Source organism: Chelonia mydas, chromosome 25 (genome assembly GCF_015237465.2).
Source record: "Chelonia mydas isolate rCheMyd1 chromosome 25, rCheMyd1.pri.v2, whole genome shotgun sequence".
Taxonomy (NCBI): Eukaryota; Metazoa; Chordata; order Testudines; family Cheloniidae; genus Chelonia; species Chelonia mydas.
Window position 1 is genome coordinate 14,173,498 of NC_057858.1, and position 13,421 is coordinate 14,186,918.

Below are 13,421 nucleotides of genomic sequence, written 5' to 3' on the forward strand. Positions count from 1 at the left end.
GCTGGGGAAGTCGGTGGACTTTCAGCTGGGAAGGGTCTGGCCCATTGTGTTTGAACAGCACCCAGCACAATGGGGCTCCAGTTCTGATTGGGAACTTGAGTATTATCATAATAAGTATATATACTGCAACTGCTAAGCTACCGGCTATATGCATGAAGATATATTTTCTTTAATATTGTCTAATCTATTTCCATCCCTAGATCCTAGTGCTTCTGTTTGTCTGTCTGTCCCCATCTCTAGATTCTGGTGTGTTTATCCATCCAGCCTTCCCTTTATTCATACATCTTCTCTAGGGGCCTCATTCTCCACTGCTTCAAACCTAGTTCAGCTATTTTCACCTGTGCAAAGTGGATGTAAAATGTGAGGAGATCAAAAATGTCAGTGTTTCACACTCGCTCAGCACAGCAATAGATAATGGCGCAAGGAACAGGGCAATAGAGGGATCAGGCTCTGTCTTTCTGAAAGGTTCTGGCTAGATTTAGATAAAAGATGTGGGGTTTGGTTTTTTAAATGTTAACCAACATGTTTTAAAACAGGGGTCAGCAACGTGTTCGTGGTAAAAATTTTGAGGTCTGTGGTAATTTTTCAAAAAATTGAATGACTGAATGACATAACCCCCCACCAATGTCCGTCACTACGTCTGGTAATTTTGTCAGGTGTCCATCGCACAACATGGTGGTGCCAACCCCTGTTTTAAAATGTTAGTGTAGAAAGGGTAAATTGCATTTTAACATGGACTAGCTGATCGAGCAGCTTTGATCCTAATCTAGACAGACCCAGAGCCTTTATATATTAGATGACACATAAGAAAGTCCAGGAATGGAGGAGGTAGGAAGTGGGGTTGGGACATCTTTGCGCGGGGTGGTATCTAGCAGCTTGGTGTTGCAGTGGATGCAGAGTGCAGCTGTGCCCAGCAGATGGTGCCTCTGAGCCAGATGGAACCCATTGGAAATAAAGTGAGGAGAAAGAAAAGAGAAATGTGACCGAGATGGGGCAGTTGGCAGAGGAAGGAAGCTGATAAAAAAAAATGAGAGAGAGAACAAAGAAATCGCGACCAAGAGAACAAACTGTGGAGGCAGCTTTACTTTTTGGGCTGTGGAAAAAACTTCCAGGGCATCTCAGTCCCTGGAATAACAGGGAGCAGTCTGCATTGTTGCAAAGGGCTTGCAAAAGGAGCAAATAATCTTGTGGCTGCTGCCCATACTGAAGGGAAAAAGGGATTCTGTGAGCAAGAGCAAGGAGGAAACTGCCTGCCGGAGACTGCAACATTTCTGTAGCAAAGTGTGCTCCAAAGTTCTCTCCAGGATCCCCTGGGCTGCAGCTCTTGGTGGGGAGAACCCCCACCCAGGAAGGTTGCCCTAGCTCTCCCCCCTTGCCCCTCCCACGCATGCTTTGGGATTATAGGTCATTTTTGAACAAACAACAAAACTAGCGGATTTCAGAGTGAAATTCCGGAGGAAATTTAAAGAGCATCCGGATCCGGAGAAAAAGAGAGAGAGAAAGAGGAAGGAAAATATAAATAAAAACGTGGAGTGAATCTAAGGCAACCAAAGAAGGGACGAGGAGAAAGAAACTGACACTGACGTGGAGATGGGGTGAGATTAGCAGTTTGATTATTATTCGCGTGTTGTTTATTGTATTAATAATTGAAAGAACCTGATGTGGTTTTGATGTAGCAGAGTTGAAGGGATCAGGATTTCCAGTTGCAGTAAAGAAATTCAAGTTTAAATATAAAAAAGTCCCCTAACCTTTAGGGGTTCAGGAAGTAGATAGTTGCAGAGATTTGTAATTTACTTTGTGACCTAAGGTGTGGGTGAAAGGCTCCAGGGGGATTCATATCTTGTGTAAAATTCAGAATGACCCTTTGGGGTGAAGTAAAGCACCTCCTGCCTTTGGAGCCCTTCCCAGAAGTTAGAGATTTCTAATTTTATTTTCTGTTGTGACCTTGGTGTTCAGTAAAATGGACTCTCCTAACATTTGTAAATGGGTAAATGATTTGCCTGAAAATCTCTAGTCATAACCCCTACATTCTTTCAGGGGTGAAATATACTCTAAGTGGCTACCAGGCATTGGCATGGAAATGGGAGTTTAGCCTGGTATTTGATTTATGCACTGTGTCATTTTAAGGATCTGACATGCTGCTGTGAGTAAGTTTCTTGTGTAATGAACACTTCTGGGCCACTTAGAAGCATACTGGGGCTGGAGGAAGCCCCTGCCTGCTCAATCTCTCCAAGCCTTTCAGTTTGACATTAGAGGAGAAATAAGTAACATTTTAATGGCTTGTGTTTCTTTTGCTGAGTTTTTGATTTCCCTCTTGGGCAGCCTGGGTAAAAAGATTGAACAGGGTGAAACAGATTCAGGCGGCAGAAGGGACACAGACATGAATTCTGATCTCAGAGTCTCAGTGTGAATCTAGAGTAAATCCATTTAAGTCAGTGGGGTTTACACTGGGCCAACTTAGATCAGAAACTGACCCCTGCTTTCCTGTACCATCTCTGCAATCCATACTGTGACTCCAAAACCCTCAGCCTTGGAATTGCCAGGAAGGGTGTAGCAGGTGGATAGGTTAGGACTGGCATCTTATTTTCCAGGACCGTGGGATGAATCCTTCTTCTTGGAACTGTCATGGCTACACCCAATGGCTGTGCAATTTCGTTAGAAGGTTGCCACTTCTCATGCAAAATGTTGGGACTGAGGTCACTGTGACAGTGTTCTTAGATTTCACTCTAATGATAGTGTCAAGGCAGCAACATTATAGTTAACGTGGAGATGACATTTCCACCCAACCCCCATCTTCAGTCACAGAGAATTTCTGAGCGCAAAGGTCTTTGTGTTGTGCATAGATTACATGGAAAGACTGAATAGCCAGCAGCAGGTTTAGTCCCCTGGATTCCCAAGAGATTAGGAAAGCGTCACCTTTGACATGATTTTCCACCAGTTGGTTTTAGTTGATTTATATTTTAAGCAAGGAGTCGGTCCTTACCCCCCATTGACGCTTGTCAGGTTTCCTTGTAACTCTTGTTCCAGTAATATCCATGGTGTAGCTTTCAAGGATAATTCATTCCTGAACTCTAACATATCCCTGGTGTACTGTAGGTTTTAAAGCATTGCCTTTTTACCTTTAAATAGCTAGTTGTAAATGTCACTTGGGTCACAAGGGAAGTGAATTCAGTTACCTCCTAGCTGAGCCCATACTGGGCATTTGTCCACATTTCAAACTAGCACAGGACAGGCTAAGGCAAGGCCTAGCGTTGGCTGCTGGTCATGCTTCAGGAGCGCTGGCAGAGCTGTTTAGGAGCAATGCTGGGAAAAGAGCAGGTTAGAACTAAGGTACATTGGCAGAGCTGTTCAGGCTTCCCTGTGTGTGACCCCTGCTGTGCAGTGAAGACAGCACAGATGAGTGTTCACAGATGATAGGGACTGGAGATGCATTAGCAATACTATATGGGAAGCCCAGGACTAGTACAGTAGGGGGGCTGCAGGTCAGGGCTGAGGTGTATCAGCTGAGCTGTGTGGGGATGGCATGTCAGCAGCACCTATGCCTGGTACTAGCTGCTGTGATGAGACTCGTTTCTGGAATACGTGAAGAATTACTTAGCTATGCTTAGGACCCATACCAATGGAGGAAGTGGATTGCTGTACATATAAGCCCCTTGGTTTGTGTGTGGCAAAGGAGGAGCCAAGAGACCTTAGAAACAGTGGGAGATAGCCATCCCAGAGTGGTAACTGTGCCAAGTACACTGGGCACCCAGTAACAGAGGGTCATCACTGCTCAGGACGCTCCCCCGGTGGAGATGGGTTTCTGGTAGAAGAAATGCTTAACAATGTGCTGGGCCTCTGAGTGCCCCTGGTCCCCTTCCCCTGTGCCTGAACTTGCATGCTTGGCATTGTGTTTACCAGGCTAATCCGACTGGAGCATATTCAGCCAGGATTCCTCAGGCTACTTTTATCTACAAACAGGCTGGTAGGGAGCCACTTTTCATTCTTCATACTGAGCTTTCCTGGTTAATTCCACAGAGGGAGAAGCGGCCCGCAGTGATTCCACAGTGGGAGCTTCTTGGGAGGGACAGGCTGCACCGCTCCATTCACCCACAGGGATGTGGGGCTGCAAGTCCTGCCTCTCTGCACCCCATCCAGACACTCAACCCACCCTTGTGTTCCCACAAAGCAGTGGTGTGCAGTATGGAATGGAAGGAAGCTGCAGCTAAGAGGGCTTGTGAGCCTGAAGGGAAGAGGCAGTATCTCTAGTGGTTAAAGCCAGGGGCTGAAAGTCAGGACTCCTGGATTGTATTCTCAGATCAGGAAGGACATGTGATCTAGTGGCTAGGGCAGTCAGGCCCTTAGAGGCAGCTGCCTGAGCCCTGGGGAGAAGGAGCACCTTGGGTTATCAGTCTATGTCCTTTTCACTCACCCACATGGCTAACCCAGGAGTAGCTTTGATGGGCTCTGGAGGGGAGCCACATCCAGCTCTTCCTGTCTAGAAGGATGGGTTGCTCTTGGGAAGAATGGAGAGGGGGAAAGGTGCAGGGGATCCTGTAGGCTCTCCCCTACTCCGCCCCAAGCAATGTCACAATAAAGTCAGCAGGGTTTCAGACTACATTGGGGAGAAAAGTCAAGGCACAGAAAAGGGCACGTTGCAGGAGGGAGAGAAGGAAGGGAGGAATCAGTCCACATGCTCCCCCCAGCCTCACCTCACACTGCAGTTCTGAGATCCAGGGCTCAGTCTGTCTGACACACACCAGAATCCCATCCTCCCCCAGGAAAAAACTTCATATGGAACCAGGGGCGGCTCTATCAATTTTGCCACCCCAAGCAGTCGCCGCCGAATTGCCACCTCCGCAACAGCACCAGAGTTACCTCCGAATTGCTGCCACGCCTGGAAGAGCGGCGGGGCCTCTCACCAAATTGCCACCACGGGACACGGACTGCCGCCCCATTCTGAATGCCACCCCAAGCACCTGCTTGGAAAGCCGGTGCCTGGAGCCAGCCCTGTATGGAACAATCCTGCTGTCTGTGGCCTGCAAAGTGCAGAAGGTCAGACTAGGTGATCATGATGGTAACCTCTGACTTTAGAGTCTATGAATCTTTCCCCTCACTGAGACCTCTGGTTCTGACAGCTAACAGAGGGGAGAGCAGTGCTTAATTTGCACCAGCAGGCCTCGCCAGGACTGAGCCGCAGCATCTCTAGGCTTGGCAGTTCATAGCCCGGCACCTCTGGGCTTGCTGCATCCGTTATGAATGTAAAAAAATTGCTTGAGTCCCAGCACCTCTTTCATGACAAATTAAGCCCTGGGTGAGGGCCCTGTCCCTGCTGCATCCAGCACAATCTCTTAGCTGACTCAGCATGACAGTGGGCTGAACTCCAGGGTGGAGCCAGGTGACGGTCCCTGTCACACTCGCTTTCTCTTCCCTGGCCCCTTCTGCTCCCCTAGGAGTTGCTCCACCCAGAAACAGAGCCGGGGCTGTGGGAGGGAAAGGACGGTTAGAATATGAAATGAGAATGTGAGTAATTAATGGGAATGGCTTTAAAATGGAATCCCATAGAACAGAGACGGAGCCCATCCAAAAGGGGAGGAGACGGGGCGTCTAAACCCCCGAGTCTCATCCACCTTAGATCTGCTTCTGATGTCCACCTGGATGCACCAGAGAGTGCAGAACATACCGACACCTTCTGCAGGCTGGCACAGACACGTCTCTGCAAAGGTCTGAGGCCCAACTTGGGAGCCCCGTCTCTCTCTTACCTTACCACGACAGCTGGGAAACCTTTGGTACTCTCTGAACCTGAGTTTAATCACTCCATGACTTTCTCATCTGGGGGCCTTTGCCTTTGGGCGTGCTCACTTTGGCAGCCAGCAGAGCCCAGGTCTAGCAACCTGCAGGGCATGATGCAAAGACATGTTTCTTGCAGCGACCCTACTCTCTGTGCTGTGAAAATACCCAGCAGCCCAGGTGGAACATGCTCTAGAAATCGGCAGCAGGAGTCACAACCCCACAGTCCTTCCCTGGCCCGGGGACTGCTGCACAAGTATGGTTTATCTGGGCAGATAATTCTGCTGATCTGATCCTTTTGGGCCTGCCGCAAAGCGTGTTGTGCTTTGGATGGCTTGAGGCCCATGTGCTGCCCAGGTCTGGCTGAATGTTACACCATCAGCATCTAAGAGAAAGGAGAAGCCACCCTGCCTTGGCAGGTAATTCAACAGCCCAGCAGCGTGGATTCCTCAAACAGGCCTCACCTGGGCAGTGCGGGCAAGCTTCCCGCATGCACCATCCCGTCTATTGGCATGCCACAGCAAGAGGGGCAGCTCGTTCTCCTTGGCCCATCCCCCACATCTCTGCTGCTGCTAGCCAATGAGGGGGTCGGTTACTGGGTGCATATGGGGACCTCCCTTTTCAGTGGGAACTGAAATTTCACACCAGCAGTTTCCAACTGCTGCCCTAGTGGTAAAATGCCTAATTCTGAATTCCACGGGCTAACCGGTGCCCCTGGCACTGGAGTGCCACCGAGCGGAAATCTCACTCTGAGACCTAGCAGAGCAAATCTTCCTCTTAAAAATCATAGCTAACAATCATATCTTGGGCAGAATCATCCCTCCCCAGGCACATACTTCAGAACTTATAACAGGGGAACTAAGCATCAGCTTCTCTTGAAGGAGCAGCCTTGTTAAGGACCATCACCAGTGCAAAGATTAAAACAAATGTCTGGTCTCCACTCATTCAGTGCAGGGGGCTGGGCGGGTGAACAGGACATAATAAGCAATTCAATGAACCAAGCATGCATGCCACAGGCTGACGGGCAGGATTGCTGGGCTAGGATTGATGACGGCCAAGAACGAAAGAACCTCTAAGGGGAAAACTTCCTCTGGAGTGTGCAACAGCCCCGAAAAGGACAGGGAGAAAGGTGGAAGGGAGTGAAATAGCAAGGAGAAAGCTTGAGCCAAAGGCAGCTTTGTAGTAGACAGGAGAAACCGCTTTCTGCACCCTCCTCTTGTGCCCACCCACCAAAGAAACCCGTTGGATGCAATAGAGGATCTAAAGCAACCAATAAGAACCTGCCTCCCTATCTCCACCCCACTCCATGAGCCTTGGCAGGAGGCTGCATTTTAACACATGCCCTCGTGGTTAGGAATCCACAGCTGCGGGAGGAGTTGAAGAGAGATCTTGGAAATGTCAGGCAGGAATTTCCCAGATAGCTGCTGTCTGCACTGCAGTGGATTGCACTCCTGAGAGAGCCGAGCAGTGACTGAAGAAAAATCCTTTCCCCGCGGGTTCAGGACCTTGCTAGGCAGCCGGGATTGTGTCCAAAGAGAGAGAACAGAGAGGGTGACCAGTGAGAAGCACTGGAGATGCTCCAGCACTGTAAAAACTCAGCTCCAGAGATAAATGCTACTGAACGGGCTTTTGAAATTCTACCTCTTTATCTGATCTGGTTTATTCCTGACTATGGGAAAACACTTCTTTTGTAGGATTTTGCACCGTCACCATCTTGGGAAGAGGGGCTAGCAAATGTTGTTAGTGCTTAGAAGGGGAGTAAATTTTAATCCCAGCTCTGCCACTGACTCCTATGTCCTGGGGCAAGTCCCTGTGCCTCAGTTTCCACACCTGTAAGACAGCTGTGCAGCTCTAATAAAGAGGATTAATGAGTGACCACTGTGAGCTGCTCTGATTAAAGGCATCCATAGCCTTTGGTTCCTTGCTGCATGCTGGAAGTGGGGCTAGGTGTGTGTGTATGTGTGAATGCTCACTCAAAAAATCCCTTGGGACGGGGAAGATGAATGATGGGATCTGAATCAGGAAAGGGCTCAAGAGCTGAGCTCCCTAGTGGCAGTGCCAGGCTTCTCGCTTACCGCGTGAATGTTGCCTTGTTGTAGCCTGCCAGGCCTGCATCTGTGATGCGTGTGTTTTGTATAGATCCGTACCAGTGGGTGCATTACAGGCACATTCACGCAGACTTTCCTGGGGCAGGCTAGGAGGGTCACATGTCTGACGTTTCTCTGTGGGTGTGCACAGGGGGCGGGGTAGAGGGAGGAGGAAAGGAAATGGGGGGCCCCTGGAGATAGGGATTTGTGTATGCATACACTGCTTAAACCACATGGGGTCTGACTGGGATTTGATTTGATCCCTCTGCTTATCAGGTTCATCCTATCAATTTCCAGTGCTGTCTCCTAAGGAGGAGCAGCTGCAGCCTCTCTTTGTGGGGCCCTCACTTGGAGATGGGTTCTCTCCTTCTCCAGCCTGTGGGGGTGTTTCAGTTGCATTCTCTGAATGGACTGGGTCGGTATTTAAAAAGATACCCGTTCCGAATGGGCCTGTAGGAGAAGCTGCCAAAGGAGACAGGGGTGCGTAGTCCTGGATGGACCAGACACCCAGCTCTCACCCGTGGCTTAGTCATGCCAGGATTATTAGAGGATAGAGGGGTGGGCATTGGCTTTTAACCCTCTCCAGGTTTTGCCTTCTTCAGTAAATGCAGCACTGGTGAAAGTGCTGGATCGGGAGTCCTAGAAATCTATGTTGTCTCCTTGTCCCTGGGATGGCAGACATCTGGGCATGCCTCCCTAACTATACCCTGTGTCCTGACATGGAAGGGCTCACCTCTAGGGGCTGGAGGGAATTCAGTCTCTTGGGCCCATTCAGTTCTTGGTTTCTCTGTTGAGACCACCAGCAAAGGTAACACACCAATGATTAGCTACTCTGGTGTTTGTGATGTGGGCCCCAATCTGTCAGGAAATGAACTCGGACACTAAGGTGATGGCAGGCATATAAGAACCTAGCTAGAAATGAGGCCAGCAGACAGTTACTCATAAACTGCCTTTTGGTGGGACGACCAAGCCAGGCTGAGGTTCAGATCAGTGACTGACTTCTGGGAATGTGCCAAGGGGATGGATCACTTGATGACTACCTGTTCTGTTCATTCCCTCTGGGGCACCTGGCACTGGCCACTGTCGGAAGACAGGACACTGGGCTAAATGGACCTTTGGTCTGACCCAGTAGGGCCATTCTTATGTTCTTCTGACTCAGGTGAATGGGTCCATATCTCCTTGCCGAATTGCCAGTCTTCTCCAAATACCTGATAGTCAATCTCAGCGAGTGGAGTTTTCCTCCAGGAGACCTCTCCCTCCGAATAAGATCTCATTGCAAGAGGCGAAAACAACACAGCCTTAAGACAGCACTGTGATGCTGTAATTCTTGTATCATGTGCCTTGATTCCATGGTGATGGGCACACTAGAAATCACTAGATTAACTAGACCAGGGGTAGGTAACCTATGGCATGCGTGCTGAAGGCACTTTTTTCAGGGGCACTCACACTGCCCGGTCCTGGCCACTGGTCTGGGGGGGCTCTGTATTTTAATTTAATTTTAAATGAAGCTTCTTAAACATTTTAAAAACCTTATTTACTTTACATACAACAATAGTTTAGTTCTATATTATAGACTTATAGAAAGAGACCTTCTAAAAACATTAAAATGTATTACTGGCACGCGAAACCTTAAATTAGAGTGAATAAATGAAGACTCGGCACACCACTTCCGAAACGTTGCTGACCCCTGAACCACCTCTTTGTTCCCTTTGAAACTGCCAAGTTCTGCCCAGGAGGGTGGCTGGTTGGATTCCCTGCTGCCAGGATGGTAGAACACATTCATCAGACAGCAAGTCATCTTAATCTAATGGTGGGACATTTAATAAGTAAGCTCTACCCTTCCCCCTCAGGCTGGGACCAAAATCAGCGCAAAGGGGCCTGGATCCTTTCCAGTTGCCATCATCAGGCACTCACTGATCGTGTCTCAGTCTGAGCCAGATCTTTGTCTTTTCACTTTGCTTCTCTCTTCTTAACGATCAGCAAGGGGTCAGCCCTGTGGGGGGATGTGTGTGACTTTATTTACACATGCCCTTTCTGCAGGCACACTGAAAGGAACTGTTAGCATTTACTGATGTGTGTGACATCCAGGTATATCCATGTAAATTGGGGGTGGGGGACCAGGCAACCTGACAATTCCAATCCAAGGCGCTTTTGAGGCTATTTTTAAATGGTTTGTGGTGCGTGTGGAAAGGAGAATCTGATGGCATTGGCCAGAGGAAAGCAGAGTGCAGACAGGTGCTGGGCAGTCATGCCCCACAGCCCTAAACTGCAGCCCCCGCCCTTCAGCTATTCCAGTTCTGGGTTCTCAGGCATAGCCCTGCCAGTGCCTCTCATTCCTGACCCACAGCCCCCACTTTGCTAATCCTGTCTGGGCTTCTCCTGAGCAGATATTGTCAGCTGTGCTGAATTGTGCCAGGCAGTGTGGTGGTACTTAGTTGCAGAAAAAATTACAGGAAGGGTTAGGTGGAGACCATGTAAGTCACTGTTGTGTGGCCCGTGAAGGGTTTGCCCTCAGGTCCTGGGCAGTCACTGGCTGTTTCACCAAGTCCTCCCCAAAGCTGGTGTCTCTCATTGGCATGTTTTCGGTTCCTATTCCTCTTTTGTCTTCTCTCCCTTTCAGTTTCCAGCAGAGCCTGTTTCCTTCCTCTCTTTCTTTCTGTCATTTGTTTCTCCCTGCTTCGTTCTGTCGCTCAGACCCTGGGAAGGCTTTTGTTTCTCAGCTCTTGCTGTTATATTGTCAAACAAAAAAGCAAAACCCGAGAGGCAGGTCTCATCCACCAGCCGAACTCCTCCACAATGAATTTCTGTACCCTCTTATTTGCTGGGGTGAAGAGAAGGCCCCCTCCCCCAACAACTCCAGCACCAGGAGTGGGGCCTGCAGCACAGGAAGTGCTGCTGATGAGAGAGACGTAATAACCAAGTGTAGTATCTGTTCAAAGCATTTCTGTAATTCTCCCAAACTGAGCATGAAGCGCTCCATAGCCTTGGGGCTCTGCACTATATGGGAGCATGAACTATAGAGAACTAGAAGAGCTGGAGGCAACTGGGTGAGCTTTGAAATCAAAGTCCAAGCAGCTGCTTCCTAGAGCACTGTTCTTATGCCAGAGAAGCATCATGGCTCATTCATAGCTTGGGTACTGAGGAGTAGGAAGCGGCATCCTGGCCCATTAAACTGGCTCCCCCATTCCAGGAAGCAGGCTCCTATTAACAGGGGTGGAGGAAAGTTTGAGTGCTGGAGAGGGAGAAGATTCCAAATATTACCACTGTCGTGCAGTGTGCAAGTTAGTTTTGTTTTCTAGTGGGAGAAGGACGGTGAGGTGTGCCTGATATCCCAGCATGCAATGCATGCAACCCTTTCCCCTTCATTAGCACTTTCCAGCTGATGGCCTGAAGGTGCATGAGTGACTGGAGCCTCCCTAGGAGATAGGACAGTGTTTTTAACTCCATTTTGTAGATGGGGAAACTGAGGCACACAAAGGGTAGGGACTGACCCACGGCCACACAGTCAGGAATAGAACTGAGGAGCCCTGGCATACAGCCTTGTGCTTTAACCACCACATCCCAAATGGACATGCAAGGGTAAGGCTGCTGTTCCCAGCTTCAATGAGAGGAGCAGGGTGGTAAGACAGCTTCCTGGATTCTGTATGTTTGGCTTCCTCAGCCCCTCGGAAGCTGCCTTGATGCAGGAATTGCCTCCCTTGCAGCAGGTAAATGTGCATCGAGGTGCAGCCCCTGCTATGCTGCAGGAGCAGCCAATTTGTCACCTGTTCAATGGGGAACATCGGAGGTGATTGGTACCTGTCTGGTTTGGGGAGTCGGTGAGGCTTGGACCTGTGTCGCCTGGAGGGACAGACAACTTTCCTTGTTAGTACGAAGTCTGGTAGCTCCAACCTTCAGGAAAGACCTTAGGGCATCATCTGGCACATGAGTGGAGCTCAGACAACAGCCATGAGCAGGAAGTTCCAGACTGTCCCTCCACAGCATGGCACCTGTGCAGCACCTATTCCAGTGCAGAGCATGCAGGACTGGAGCAGTGTCCTGGGTGAGGAGGCTGCCTGGGGTAGCTGTGCAAAGAAAAGGTGTGAAATGGCCAGCACACTGGAACTGGTCCATTCTGTTATTTACACGGCGTTCCCCTGCCGTTTTCTTCCCCTTTCCTTGGGATCTGCATGAGGCAAAGTAGTGCTGCCCTGTGCGGTTATTGTCTCACAATTACACCATCAGCAGCCAGTCTGATTGTCCCTTGAGTCTTGCCCATCTTGGAGCAATCAATACAAAGATTTTGGTGGTTTTCAGTCAGTAAAAGCCAGCAGTAATTGACCCCTCCCCCTCCGCCCCCCCGGGGCAGCCTCAGTAGAGAGCCCGAGGACTGAACACCCCAGGGAAATGGGCTCCCCTTTGACCTGTAGAGGCGTCCCCCCAGGGTGATTCACGGGCTGGCTCCTTTGCTGTCTGTGCTTTCTGTGGCACACCAAGTGCTGCAGACGATAACCCGGCAGGTGACATGGGGCGGTTTGCTCTTGCTTCTAATTGACAAAAATTAGCAACAATAAACATCTCCCATGTTCCATCCCATCTGAAAAGCTGCAGAAAGCGATGACACAGGTTCCTCACAGCCCTGGGGCCTGCTGACTTGAGCTCTGCCCTGAAGAGAGCCATGATGTCAGTTGCACCCTAGGGGGCCGGGGAGGCGAATGTAGCCAGTTCTAGCTCACGGCCACCCAGCTGCTGCAGCGTTCTCTCTCTGGGGAGGCGATCACTGTGCAGGGACAGCTGGTGTGCATCTGAGCCTGACCTAAAGCCCACTGAAGTCAGTGGGAGAGTTTCCATTTGGATCGCAGCCTCACTGACTGGACCGGCTCTAGGCACCAGCAAAGCAGGCACGTTCTTGGGGCGGCACAATTCCAGGTGCGGTATTCCGGCCACCCTTTTTTTGTTTCTTTGGGCAGTTGCATTCTCGGAGCTTGGGGCGGCAAAAACCTAGAGCCAGCCCTGCTCACTGAGGGTGTGAGGAGGGGAAGGGTACCTCGCGTCAGTCAGTACCATTAAAAGTGACCAAACACCATTTCAGAGCCGGTGAAATTACGGACACATTTGTGGAACCAATCCAAACTTTTCACTCCAGTTTGTCCCAGACATTTATTGCTAGAGGATGTGAAACCACAATAAACAGGGAAGAGTCTCTGGAGCCAGAGCACTTTGCTACATAAAAATACCATAGTGCTAAAGCCAGGGCAGCCCCTGTGCTCCTGCTTCTGGCACAGGGGTGGTTACTCTGAGTTACGTGGCTTCCCCTGTGAGCCGGACCGCATGTCTGGTGACGAGAAATCATTACAAATTACAGACTTGGAGAGACTGGGACCAAGTGAGCCTCCTAAATGCTGCCCAACTACGGGTGCTCTGTGCTGTGTGTGACAAATAATGGCTGACTTTTCCATTACCAGGAAATGAATCACTGAGGAGACCAAACCAAGATCTAGGAAGCTGCTGGAAGACTGATGCATACTAACTTCACTATCTAATAGTCTGTCCAGCCGTTACTAACCAATGTCAACAACTAGGTAA

At 49.7% G+C, this 13,421-nt stretch overlaps 1 protein-coding gene across 3 annotated transcripts in view; it reads left to right on the forward strand.

The window, feature by feature from the left end:
* Positions 1 to 935: 935 nt before the first annotated feature.
* The window catches only part of HOMER3 (homer scaffold protein 3), a 37,058-nt gene continuing 24,572 nt past the window's right edge, over positions 936 to 13,421 (forward strand). For 2 of the 3 annotated variants that reach the window (XM_037885459.2, XM_027834284.3), the window contains exons 1-2: positions 942 to 1,595; positions 13,301 to 13,417. Coding sequence is in view for 2 of the 3 variants with exons in the window: in XM_027834284.3 (XP_027690085.1) it covers positions 13,404 to 13,417 (14 nt within the window). In the remaining variant the exon portion in view is untranslated. Of the gene's footprint in view, positions 1,596 to 13,300; positions 13,418 to 13,421 lie in introns of all 3 variants that reach the window. The other variant, XM_027834287.3, reaches the window with a different exon arrangement.